The sequence below is a fragment of the Canis aureus genome, chromosome 35, assembly GCF_053574225.1.
Source record: "Canis aureus isolate CA01 chromosome 35, VMU_Caureus_v.1.0, whole genome shotgun sequence".
NCBI classification, from domain to species: domain Eukaryota; kingdom Metazoa; phylum Chordata; class Mammalia; order Carnivora; family Canidae; genus Canis; species Canis aureus.
Genome location: NC_135645.1, coordinates 5,822,063 through 5,835,220, shown reverse-complemented (window position 1 = coordinate 5,835,220; position 13,158 = coordinate 5,822,063). Strand labels below are relative to the sequence as shown.

At 41.4% G+C, this 13,158-nt stretch overlaps 2 protein-coding genes across 8 annotated transcripts in view; both read right to left on the bottom strand.

The window, feature by feature from the left end:
* Positions 1–473: 473 nt before the first annotated feature.
* Positions 474–3,298, bottom strand: WDR5B (WD repeat domain 5B). 3 transcript variants are annotated; one of them, XM_077883734.1, is made up of 2 exons: positions 3,140–3,298; positions 474–2,728 (listed from the first exon to the last, which is right to left on the bottom strand). In XM_077883734.1, exon 2 carries the CDS (start codon positions 2,653–2,655, stop codon positions 1,657–1,659), a length of 999 nt encoding a protein of 332 aa, XP_077739860.1. In that variant the 5' UTR covers positions 2,656–2,728; positions 3,140–3,298; the 3' UTR covers positions 474–1,656. The 3 variants fall into 3 exon arrangements, with proteins under 3 accessions (XP_077739860.1, XP_077739861.1, XP_077739862.1); XM_077883735.1 differs by having other exon boundaries at positions 474–2,870; positions 3,140–3,267; XM_077883736.1 differs by having other exon boundaries at positions 474–2,867; positions 3,140–3,261.
* Positions 3,299–7,606: 4,308 nt separating this feature from the next.
* The window catches only part of KPNA1 (karyopherin subunit alpha 1), a 70,630-nt gene continuing 65,078 nt past the window's right edge, over positions 7,607–13,158 (bottom strand). For all 5 annotated transcript variants that reach the window (XM_077884425.1, XM_077884427.1, XM_077884428.1 and 2 more), the window contains one exon: positions 7,607–12,948. In XM_077884425.1, coding sequence (XP_077740551.1) covers positions 12,761–12,948 — 188 coding nt within the window. In that variant the 3' untranslated portion in view covers positions 7,607–12,760. The remainder of the gene's footprint in view (positions 12,949–13,158) is intronic.

The window sequence follows — 13,158 nt, the reverse complement described above, 5'->3', positions numbered from 1 at the left end:
CATCACAGTGACAGTTCCCTCGAAGAGCAAGTTAGAGGATTACAAGAGAAAAAACGGGAGCCCTTCTCCTGGGCGGGCATCTGGCACAACACAGAGGCTCAAAGACCTAATTGCCTTTGTGACCCATGGGAAAAGAGACTGGGGCTTTTTCTACCCTCAGCTAAAAGCAAAACTTCACCTATCCTTAATCTTTTCTTTTTGCCCCAAGCAAACAAAAAAATCCCAATTCTTCCCGTACCCTCACATAATACCTTCTTGGCAGTCATACCTTACTAATAACTCTAATACCTTATATTCCTCAGAACTTGTCAGGCAAATCAGATTTAATAAGCACTATTTTACTAAAGAATACCAAAAAATTAAGTTTTGCCCTGTTACTTTCAATTATTGTGCTAATTTCTAGATTTTTTTCCACGTTTATGTTGCTGTAGGTAAAGTTGGCAGAAACCGTTTTACACTTTATAGTATGGGGATATGATTCCAAACATTTATTGAAAAATAGGCAAGAAATGAAGTGGTGATAGTATAATTCATTGTCATTCAAACATTACCGTAGTCCCTTATATATATAAATACTGAGAAAACAAAAATGAATAAAAACCTATTTTTTTCTAGAGCTTGTAATATGCTGGAAACATGGCCGGTGAAATCATTATAAAACAAATTGGTAAAAGATATATTCTGAACTTTATAACAGAAGCTATAGAAAGAAAAAAATCTAACTTAGCTGTGTGGTGTGATTGGAGTCAGGTAGGCAGCGATGGTCCACAAAGTGGTGATTTCTGAACCGAGTTTAAAGTAGGGGTAGGAGTTACTCGTCAGACACAGTGAAAGAGAATAGCCTCACCATTTAGACATGTAGCTTGCCTGATAATCATGAGGGCACAATATGACAGGGTAGTGGAGAGGTCCCTCAGGAAAATGTCATTTATGATGTTCCAGTTTATTTTTAGTTTTTATCTTGATAAAAAACCTAAAATGTGGAGCACTCAGGTGGCTTATTTGGTTAATTGGCTGCCTTTGGCTCAGGTCATGATCCCACCTGGGATCAAGCCCCACATTGGGCTCCCTGCTCAGTGGGAAGCCTGCTGCTCCCTCCGGTCCTCCTCCTGCTTGTACTCTCTCACTGGAACTCTCTCTCAAAATCATTTTTTAAAAAACCATACAACTTAAAATGTTCAGACTCTCACAACAAACCTAACCATGACTTAGTTTCCCCAGTTTATATGGACTTGGTTCCATGGAACCATTTCATGTAAGTGGCAGCTGCCATACATCTCCAATCCACCACTATCCCAGGCTTATGCTCTTATTCATCCTCCAAACCAATAACTGGAGTGATTCCAAACTCTGGCTCCCCTTATTTAATCAGTCATCCTATTTTGTGAACCTTACTTCCAAATATTTTTCAAAAATATTGAAAGACACAGAATGGCCATCTGTTCAGGGACAGACATAAGTTATTACCAGACCTGAAGATTAAGGGTGAGAAGCCCTAAGTTTTAGACTTGCTTTTCCAATTGTCTTGCTTTGTAAATTTAGGTAATAGGTCTGAAGTCTTAAGACTATTAAAAAGAAATGCAAAACCATGCCAAATTTAAGAGAAACCCATCTTCTTAAACACTTTTTTTCCAACTTGGCTCTACTACTTGATTTCTAAAGGGATAAGCAATTACTCGTCCACAGTTTAATTGTTTTGTCATTTCCTAATGCTGCGGATGCAATGATGTTTTCTGTAGGATGACAAGCTGCTGAGATTACGACGTCTGTATGACCTTGTAGTTTCTGTACGATCTCTTTAGTCTGAAGGTTCCAAATGTAAACCAGATTATCTTCTGAACCAGACACAATCCATTTTCCACCAGTTACTGAGAAATTTGCAAAAATGCAGTATTTCTCATTCTTATGACCAGTGTATGTTTTCAGGCATCTTCCTCTGCTATAATCCCACAGTTTAAGAGTATTGTCCAGAGTTGCAATTAGAAGATACTTTCCATTTGGAGAAAATGTTACAAAAGAGATGGGCGGGTTATCATCATCAACAAGTGTTTTTAAACACTGGCCTGATGCAGCATCCCAAATTCTACAGACACCATCATAGCTACCTGACACAATCAGGGACCCGCTACAATTAAAATGAACAGCAGACACCGGGTCAGAGTGAGCAGACAAAGTCTTGAGGCACTTTCCTGTTTTCACCTCCCATATTTTCACACTCTCGTCAAAAGATCCTGAAACGATGAGATTGGATGGTGGATTGAAATTACAGCAAAAAACATAATTACTATGCCCCTTCAGGGTTTTCAAACATTTTCCAGATCTCACATCCCAAACCTTCAGCGTTTTATCATCTGAGGCAGAAACAAGACGGCTGGAATCTGATGACCAGGCAACATCTGATATCTCCAGGCTGTGACCAGAGAGTGTCTTCTCATACTTCCCGTCATAGGCTCCCCAAATCCTAATTACTTTGTCAGCGGAAGAACTTGCTAGCCACTCTCCGTTAGGACTAAACTTAACTGACGACACAGCCTCCGTATGTCCCACCAGAGTGAATTTAAGAGCATAGTCTGGTTTCTCAGGCATTTGCTTGCTCCGACTGGCTGAGGAGAGGAGGCTCGACTCCGCCTTGGCCTCTCCTGCCTCCGTCGCCATGGTTCTGAAGCTCCGGGTCAGTGGGTTGGGTCAGCGTCCGGCCCGGAACCGGGCAGCCCCATACTCGGACTCTCTGCCCGGCAAAAAATGAGGATTAAAAGCATCAGACTCAAAAATAATCGGTCTTTTGAGGATTACAATTTCCGGTCTGTGTTGACCACGTACAACGACTCAGCGGCACGGCCCGGACCCCTTTCCTGCCTCCTCGCTTCCTACTGGAGAAACAGTATTAAACGGGTCCAACGCGCGGTCGGCAAGCGTGGCGCTGGGGGTGGTTTCCGGGCGTCCACGGCCGCGCGCGGCGCTGAGGGGCGCGTGGGAGCCGCAGGAAGGGTGTTCGCCGCCCCGCCCCCACCCCGCCCCCGCACGTAGGCGGACGCTGAGCAAGCCCGCCAGTCAGACAGACGAGCACGAATCAATCTCCGCCTTACACAAAAGATTTCAGAAAGTAAAAAAAAAAAAAAAAAAAAGAACAAAACCAAACCTGCGTAAGCATCACGAATTGCGGCCCAGGCGCTTCCAAGCCGCGGATAACACGGCGCCGCGCGGCGTCGCCGCCTCACGGCCAACCCGGCGGGCCCCACCGCAGAGCGCATGCGCACCCCAACTTCGCGCCGAGGGGCCCCACGGGAGAGGCCCGCCTGCGCCTGCGCAAAGGAAGGCGCCGGCGTTTCCTTCCGGTGGCCTCCGCCGGCTGCTGCCGAGCGCAAGCGCAGGGCGTCCTTCGGCGAGAGGATGCGGGTGTCCGGGGCTCGTCCCCGGCCTCCCTGGCTAGCGGCGACTATTTCAAGGAACGTTCATTTCTTTTTTGGAAACCGTGTCACAAGAAAGGACTGGATTTCCCGATTCCCTTTACGTTGCGGCGAGTAGGTAGCGTGGACCCCGCTCCCCCCGCCGGCGCCGGCCTGAGCCTGGGCTCCGGGGACGCCTTTGGTTCCGCAGGTCGGTGGTCGCGGCGGCCTGGGCCTGAGGCTGAGGGAGGCGAGCGGCGCTGAGCCGGGTAATGCCCCGACCGTAAAGCTGCTGGCTTAACAGCGTTGCCTGAACGTCCTGGGGAGGACAGGGTGTCGCGGGCCTCCAGAAGCCGTGCGTTCCGGCACGTCCTCCGGGCTTCTCGAACTTTCTAGGACAACAGGTGAGCCCCGCCTGGGTGCTTGAGCCCGAAGACGACCGAGAGGTCGGTGCAGCGATAAAGGCGGCTGTGAGGTTAACCGGCCATCGGCTTTAGAGAACCTCAAGTCCCCGGGAACGTCCCGCGGCCGAGTGAGTGAGACGCAAAGATACATGGTTTTCAGGTGCTGCTGTCTCGGTGCCCGCCTGGCTCAGCCCCGCAGAGCGTGCGACTCCTGATCCCCGGGTCTCCAGTTCACGCCCCCACCTTGGGCGTTAGAGCTTACTTAAAAAAAAAAAGGGGGGGGGGGGATCCCTGGGTGGCGCAGCGGTTTGGCGCCTGCCTTTGGCTCGGGGCGTGATCCTGGAGACCCGGGATCGAATCCCACGTCGGGCTCCCGGTGCATGGAGCCTGCTTCTCCCTCTGCCTGTGCCTCTGCCTCTCTCTCTCTCTCTCTCTGTGACTATCATAAATAAATAAAAATTAAAAAAAAAAGTTAAAAAAAAATGCAAACCTGATGAGTTTGTACCTACTTGTAATTGGCAAATAGCTTCTTCTTCTTCTTCTTTTTTTTTTTTTTTTGGACGTCAACCCAAGAGTAGTGTGTACCTACCACGTCTCTAGCCAGGCGCCCCTGCGGCGGGTATCTCTGGATGTTTCCGGACAGCCAACAACAGTTAAGAGCATTTGGAAGCAAATTCTGGCCTGTTCTTTATTAGGGATCATTGAAAGTCTGGCCTTTAAAGGAAGCACGACGGGGCAGCCCGGGGGCTCAGCGGTTTAGCGCCCGCCTACAGCTAGGGCGTGATCCTGGAATCCCAAGATCGAGGCCCACGTCGGGCTCCCTGCATGGAGCCTGCTTCTCCCTCTGCCTGTGTCTCTGCCTCTCTCTCTGTGTTTCTCATGAATAAATAAAATCTTTTAAAAAAATTTTTTTTAAATGAGGCACGACATAATTCCATCACCTGTAATGATCGACTATATAGTTAAAAACCTCCTTACCTTAAGACCCCACTACTCTGGTTTGGAATTTGGGCAGGAATTGGACAAAAGCTTAAGTCTTAGCTGGTGCAGATTAACCGAATAACGATAACGAGGTGCTGGAAATAGGAAGAGCATCTTTTTAAGTAGATTGTAACATCCATTTATATCCGTTAAATTAGGATTCTTCTTAGAAATAATTAATTAATTAATTAATTATAATAATAATAATAAGGGATCCCTGGGTGGCGCAGCGGTTTAGCGCCTGCCTTTGGCCCAGGGCGCGATCCTGGAGACCCGGGATCGAATCCCACGTTGCGCTCCCGGTGCATGGAGCCTGCTTCTCCCTCTGCCTGTGTCTCTGCCTCTCTCTCTCTCTCTCTCTCTCTGTGACTATCATAAATAGATAAAAAATAAATAAGTAGGATTCTTCTTAGCTATTTATTAAAGCCAAGCCACCACGGACCATTCCCCTTGTAACATTTTAAAAAGAGAGCACTTGTTTTTTTTTTTTCTTTTTTTTGTCTTTTATGTATCTTAAAGTTATGATTAAACTCTGCTTCTTTCCCATTATTAGCTTTTGTATGATTTTTACTGGGAAGCTTAGAAACCCTCCAAAATTTTGCATCAGTTGAGACTATTTTCATTTTTATTAACTCCTTAAAAAATAAATTTAGGAGCGCTATAGAGAACAAAGTATAGGCTTTGTTCCAAAGATTTTAAGTAAATTTGTATTTTTCAAATACCTGTTCTATGCGCCAGGAGAGTAAAGAAGGGAAATTATAGAAGGTAAACTTGTGAGATGAAGACTAGGAGGGGGTGTTGGTGCTGGAGTATATTTTAATAACCCACTAGAAATACAAGAATGAGGGGGACAAGGGGCAGTCAAGGCGCCTAGTGATAGGGGCGCCTGTCTGGCTCAGTGAATAGAGCAAGGCCACTCGATCCCTGGGTCATTGAGTTCAAGCCCCATATTAGGGGTAGAGTTTACTTTAAAAAAAAGTAATGTCCAGAAATAATTTTTCTTCAGATTTTCCCAGAATTTAAGGAAATTTCCACTATTAAAACCAATTCCTAGGTCTTTGGAATTTTTTGTTTACAAAGTGCATCAGAAATTTGTGTAAAGAGGGATCCCTGGGTGGCGCAGCGGTTTAGCGCCTGCCTTTGGCCCAGGGCGCGATCCTGGAGACCCGGGATCGAATCCCACATCGGGCTCCCGGTGCATGGAGCCTGCTTCTCCCTCTGCCTATGTCTCTGCCCCCCTCCCCCGTCTCTCTGTGTGACTATCATTCATAAATAAATAAATAAATAAATAAATAAATAAATAAATAGAAATTTGTGTAAAGATAATTAAAGCTACAAATGTAAGTAGTTAAGTCTTTACCAGTCATGTGCTAATATTAATATGTAGTCCTGATACTGTAGTCCTTATGAATTAGGCCTAAGAATTTTGTAGTTAGGTCCTTGGGAGAGGGTAGCATCAATGTGGAGTGTGTAGGAGTAAGGAATACTGATAAAGGTAAATCCAAAGTGGCAGAAATCCTAATTAGAGCTTTGCATTTGCTGCTCTCAAGCAGAGTTCCTCAGGTGGTCCTGTTTTTAACAATTTCTATTTTTGCAGCTCTTAATCTTCACCAGTTAGGTGATTTAGAAGTTTCCCTCTCTTTAGAAGTCAACTTATTTACTTTAGATTTCCCATAAATGTTTTAGAACTGAGTTCCTAATGATTGATTTATTTCCCTTTTCCGCAGTCAAGTTTGCAGATATTCTAAATAGAAATGCCACGAATAGGTCATTTTTTGTTTTTTAAATAAATGTTTTGGGTATGTGTGTCAGGACTGGGATTAAGTCCTGTATTAAGGAATGTCTTGACGGACTCCCTTCACAGCAATTCCAGTTACCAAATCCTGTTCTCAAAAATCAAGCATAATAGAATTATGCAGTTTCTTAGTAGGGGTAGCAATTTAAATAAAAATTTACTTGGACTAAATATGGAGTGGCCTATAATTTATCTAAACTGAGAGCCATTTTAAAATGAAAGGGAACACTAAAAATCAACTGATGCTAACTGAGCTAAAACCTTGGGACTATACCTAGCAAACCAATATAGTCACTGACTTCTAGAGGACATAAATCACAACTTGATCTTGGAAAATCCTGTACTCTTTATATGGTAGGTTACACCTCAGCCTCTCCATCTCTCTCTCAAACCTGTGCTCTTTCCCCACCACTGTGGTCTGGGTTTGTGTTTTCTCCTCACCATCACTAATGCCCAAGTGGTTTAGATGAAGCAATGAAATTTGTAAACTCAGCTGTTTTGTACTATAGATGACAGTGTAGTCTGCAGGAACTAGTTCTATTTTGCTTTAAGATTCTGTTTTCAGAAAAAAATACCTGGCCAGTAGAATCACTCAGCAATACATACAGCAGTAAAAATGGAAAAACAAAAACCCTGTTTCATATCCTAAGGCAACCACAAGCTTCCAGATAAGTTGGATATAATTGGCAAAAAGTTTTTTTCTTAACTTTAAAATAGGACAGAAGAGATTAATGTGCTATTTTTGATAATACAGATACATGGGGTTATTATAAGTTACCCTGTAAAATATACCTGTAACTTTTCACAGAAGGTATAGGTTTTTTTGTTTTTATATAATGAACTGCTATGACTGTGTCTGCTTTTGTAAACTTCAGGTCAAATTAATGTCCTCCTGAAAGGTAACCACATTTAAACACTTAAATATTGAGACATTAAGTCTTAAGAGTTGTTAATTCCTGGTTTCAAACAGCAGCATAAAAGAATTCTTTGAATTTTCTTTTATAACCAAGTACCCTTTACTAATATCACATCGATGCATATTCCTTCAGTCATTTAGTATTTATTGAATAGTCTACTATGTGCAAGGCACTCACCCATGGCCTGACAGACCACATTCAAGTACAAAGAATCATCAGATCCATTCCAAATCAAAGCGTAAGAACACTTTGAAAAACAACATAGAGTGGTCATAATGATGAAGTAAGCAGAACATACTCAACAACATAAAGAGGTGATCTATCTTTCGATACTCCTTGGGACGAGATTCCTTTAGGAAGTCAGCTGTGTTAAGTTCACGTCCATGGATACCACTGCTTTCTAAGACCGAATTCTTCATTCCAAAGCCTTTCCCTCTCTGTGTACTTCTACATTGGAGTTTGTTGAATGGAAACATGTTTCTAAGTTTACCCATTATGCTACTAAACTCAAAATCAATCATTTGCATATATATCTTTTGACTTCTGTTGTTTTGTCAGGTCATATACAGAATTATAGCACCACAGAAAGGAAAAGAAGTTTGGGCTGAGAGGCTCTTATGTTCCCAAAATATGTAACCTAAAAGCAACTTTATACCTTAGTTATTTTAAGGGTGCTGATGAGAAAGAGCCAGAAAAGACTGGTCCAGCTGTGGCTATTGTTTAAGTCTGGTCTGGGAGTTCCTGACCCAGAACACCTCCACATGACTGCTTTCTTCCAGACACAACCTACAGGCTCTTTCCCACCACTGGACATTCAGCGTCTAAGGGTTGTGACCTTGGGGCAAAGTAGATTCTCCTAAGTCTTGATTCTGTCGCCTACATCACAGTGACAGTTCCCTCGAAGAGCAAGTTGGAGGATTACAAGAGAAAAAATGGGAACCCTTATCCCGGGCAGGCACCTGGCACAAAACAGAGGCTCAAAGACCTAGTTGCCTTTGTGACCCATGGGAAAAGAAAATGGGGCTTTTTTCTACCCTCAGCTGAAAGCAAAACTTCATCTATCCTTAATCTTTTCTTTTTGCCCTAAATTTCCAAATTTATACCCAGTGACAATTTGATATTTTTAAAATAAGTGGATAACTTGCTTCATCCCACATTTTTGTGATGTCCTGGTACCCACTGTTAGTACCTATCCTTTTCTGACAATAAAGTATGTTATAGGATACTCTCCATATTAGAGCAGACTTACTGTACTAGTGCCCCATCTGGCCTTCAGTTACTTTAACTTAAAAAAAAAAAAAAATTTAGTTTTTTTTTTAAAGGAATCTCTACTCCCAACATGGGGCTCAAACTCATGACCCTGAGATCAAGAGCCAGCCAGATGCCCCATGAGGAAGCAGATTTTTTTTTATTTGTAAAATTTCTTTAAGATAAACTTTTTTTTTAAAAGTAGGCTCCATGTGCAACGTGGGGCTTAAATTGACCACCCTGAGATCAGGAGTCACATGCTCTACCTACTGAGCCAGCCAGGTGCCCAATCCCAATAATGAACTTTTGATAAAGGTAGCTAAAAATATTTTCCAACTTGGCAGATACCTATTTATTCTGCTCACCCAACAATGAAGACAGAAGAAAGTGGCTCTGTTAATTTCAGATGGCAAAAAGTCCAGATTTGAGACTTCATATATAGATAGGTACACCTATTTCTCAAATGAGCAAATTTTGGAATGTAGGAGGTAGAACATAATATATAAATATGAAAAGCAAACAATGCCCTTCTAAAAGTGGATCCCTTTTCTTTACTGAAAAACATCCTTACACATCAAGATTTCATTGCAATATATATGAAAAGCCCCAAGCTCTAAAATACTAATATGCAAAGACTTGCCTACTGATATAAAATATGTTCACAAAACCAATCAGCAAGAAAGAAAAATCTTTCAAATTGAGGAAAACCCTTTCATAACGCAACCCCAAATTAGGGGATTATAAATAACTGAAATGTTTAGCACTAGAGAAGTAAATTCAAAGTTGCCTGTGAGTGGCCATGTACAACAGGATTTAATTGACAAAGTTTGGTTTATAAAATATATTACATTTTTTTCCTCAGGCAAAATTAGCAACAATCTGGAATAATTCAGATTTATTATGGGATAACTGTCATTGTTTAAATTTGTGGCTATATGAAAAAATGGCCCAGAGCCCATTTGGCTTTATCTGGCAGATGGAAGAAACCATCCTAGGGCAATAGTTTTCAAAAACAGTGTAGCTGACAAAGGTTTAAAAGGGCCCTACTTAGTAACAATTACATGAATTAAAGTGTTCCATAGAAAACTCTCATCTGTTTTCCTTTCCTGGTTTTTCTCAATCCAACCATATCTACTTCTTGGTCCTTCAAATGCAGGGTGCCTTTATATCCCAAATGCTGTCAGTGTTTTTCCCCCACCTAAGTTTTCATTTCAAAGAACATACTTTGAAAGTCTGGAGGTAAAAGGGGGGGGAGAGGGATAATCATGCCACTTCTCCCCCCCCCCCAATTAGTATATATTGCAGAAGAGTTTTCCTGTGTTGAAATTAACATGCTTTTGTAATGAGTAACATCTTAGTGATAGGGTTTCAATAAATTCAACGTACATTAATACAATCTGGCAGGCAGAGAACTGAAATTAGGACTTAGTTACCTCCTAAAGTCTCATTTCTATAACCAAAAAGGCTGCTTTATCAGTTCTAACAGTTATGCTGGGATTTATCCTTCAGTTAATTCCAATTTTTATGTTAAAAACATTTTATTCAAAAAAAAAATTTAGCTCATCTCATGGCTCATGAACTTGTAGAACAGGAGCAAGATAAATTCCTGTTTTAGACAGAATAGACCACAATAGTTAAATGGACTTTGTTTAATTCATTCACTGAGACACCTGCAATTGCAAATCTCCCAGTGTATGCCGATTTTCCTACTAACCTGGGGAAACAACTTTGTGTGCTTTATCTTTTTTCCACTCAAATTGGCTCATCAAAAATGAAATTTGTAAAATGATCTCATAGAAGGTACATAATTGAAAACATCCTAGAGAAATGACGTGTTACCAGTGATGTACAGTTTTAAAAAACTCAGCCACAAAAAAAGTCAAAGCTAAAAACAAGATTTTTACTATGAATCAGTGCTTCTATTACCCTTCTGAAAGAAGTTAATATTTTAATGTGATGTAAAGGCAAAATTGAAGTTTTTTCTTTAAATTAAACACCTAATTTGTCCCTAAAATTACAAAGAATCAAAGTCTTTTACAGGTCAAGTGCAGTAAACTAAAATGTCCTTTCAGCACAAAGCAGCACTAGAGAAAGTTATAGATGGGAGTTGACTAGTTTTGCAGTGGCTGCTCCATCAAGTAACAGACAGACATCAGACGGTATCCATCCAGAGCACAGACACAACTACAGAGTGGATGCGAAGAATGTGTCACACACTTGGCTGATATATGTCCTTTGTATCTTTCTATTTTGAAGTGGACTTTTTAAAAGTTTAAACCAGGTTACATAAGTTGACTGCTTAAATAACAACATGATGAGGTATGAAAGCTCTGAATATCCCTAACATTCAGCAGGATTTACCAGAGATGTATGATAACCTGTCAGGGGAACTTCCAAATAGTTACATTTTGGGATTATAATGAATTCTAGAAGAGGACAAGATTAAAGAGGTTTAAAAGGGTATTCTTTAAAACAGAAGTGAGCAACTTTTCTTTCAGAATTCATTTTGAACAGTATATCAACAAAAAAATCTTCTCTGATAGTGTGTCCCAACATTGAGTCAAGATGGCCAACTAGCACCAAGAAGTTGTATTGAACTCAGTTGCAGTTCTCTTGGCAATTAAGCTTATTTTTTCATTCCGGTCCAAGCACAAATGTGGATCACTGAAGACAGTACTGGAAGCGCCAGTTGCAGGTACATTGCAGTTATCATTAAATGAGCCAGAAGGTAGAAACTTTTTATTTTATGGGGAGTTGACTGGGCAGTACTAGTAGGAGATGAAATGATTAGGGAACAATGAGGTTATTAAAAAAAAAAAATCACTGCCCTTATTTGGGTTGAACAGGTTATGTTGAGAAGATGATTATTTAAGATAAGGATGCTACATTAAAGGGATCATATATGCAGCATGAATACATTAGAATCAAGCTGCACCTGGCTAAGAAAAAAAAGTTTCCCTAAGTAACCTTTATTTAGTAAAAGTATGTGTTGTCTGCCAGTCACAGAGGGGAAAAGCACCTAGGGTAAACTCCAATTTAATGAGGACCTTGGTCAGGACCACAAAGCCTGAAACATTTGTTTTAATGCAGAAACACAGCCTCTAGTCACACTGGTTGAGTCTGGGAAAATTGGAGGGATTTTTTGTGTTTTCTTTTTTTACTTTTTTATTGAATTACAGGATATTGTTTCGATTACTAAGGATTCTAAATCTTCATACCAGCATTAGAATCGAACCACTTCCAAATCCTAAGACACATAAGACCAAAGAGAAGCAATAGCCATACAAATTAATATGTGCCCCTCTCCTTTCTGCTCTAAGGGAATCTTCAAACCAGTATCACATTTAAGAGTCAAAGTGTTAATTCTTCAGCATTCCTGACAACTAGAAAGCACATTCACTGAAGGCTGAAGGTGAGGGAGCGGATGGTTTAACTTTAATATCTGTGAAGAATGGCGCCAATAGAGGAAAGAAAACCATCCAGTCTCAGTAAGGATTAATGCAAATTTGGCTAGAAAAGCCACCAGGTAATCCAAGGGTTCACTGTGGAAGAACTCATGAGAAGTACTCTGAAGTGTACACAACAGGTCTAAACATCTCCCTTGTTGCAAGTAGTTGTGTGAAATTCAAGATAAAGGTTTAGTCTCATCTTTTAATATCAGTGTTTTTCCCCACTTTAAAGGGAATGAGGAGGAGTCCTCTTTTTCCCCCACAAAGAAAGGGAGCCACATTAATATGTGTATAATCCCATGACTCTTATAATATATAAGTGCGGATCTCCAAAGCCTAGGGATTTTCCATAAGAGTGGGCCGTTCTGGTTACCCTTTTTATTAGAAGGGTATTCCACCACAGAGAGCCAGAGGTTTTCCAGATGTGTGTAAGAGAGCAGGTGCGCAAGGCAAGCAAATGAGCGCAAACAGTATTATGGAAAACATTTGAGAAGTTAGCTCCATGAGGACTGTGGGCTCCACAAGAGGACTTGACTGGGTAGCCTGGTCTGACACAGGAACATGAAAGCAGAGTATTGCTTCAAAGCTGGAAACCTTCCATAGGAGCCTCACACTGCTGGAAGATGTACTGCTGCTGGCTAAGGTCAACCTGGGGTGCAATGCTGCTGTCCTCATCCTCGGTCCCGAAGTAATGCTCGATAAGATCAAAGGCCTTCTGGTAGATCTCCTGGTTTTCATGACTCTGTAAGAACTCAATTTTATCCAGACCTAGAATGGAATAAAAAAAAATCTGTGTGTGAATACATGTATGTTTTTTTGTATGTATCTGTTGGAAATGCCAACGAAATTGTATTGTGCCATCTCTCCTTTCCTACTGTAAAGGAAGATTTTCTCTACTTCTATCTTTAGTATTTTGTAACAGCACAGAAAATATCACTGGGATTACATCTGAATGCTAGTATTACAAACTGACATCTT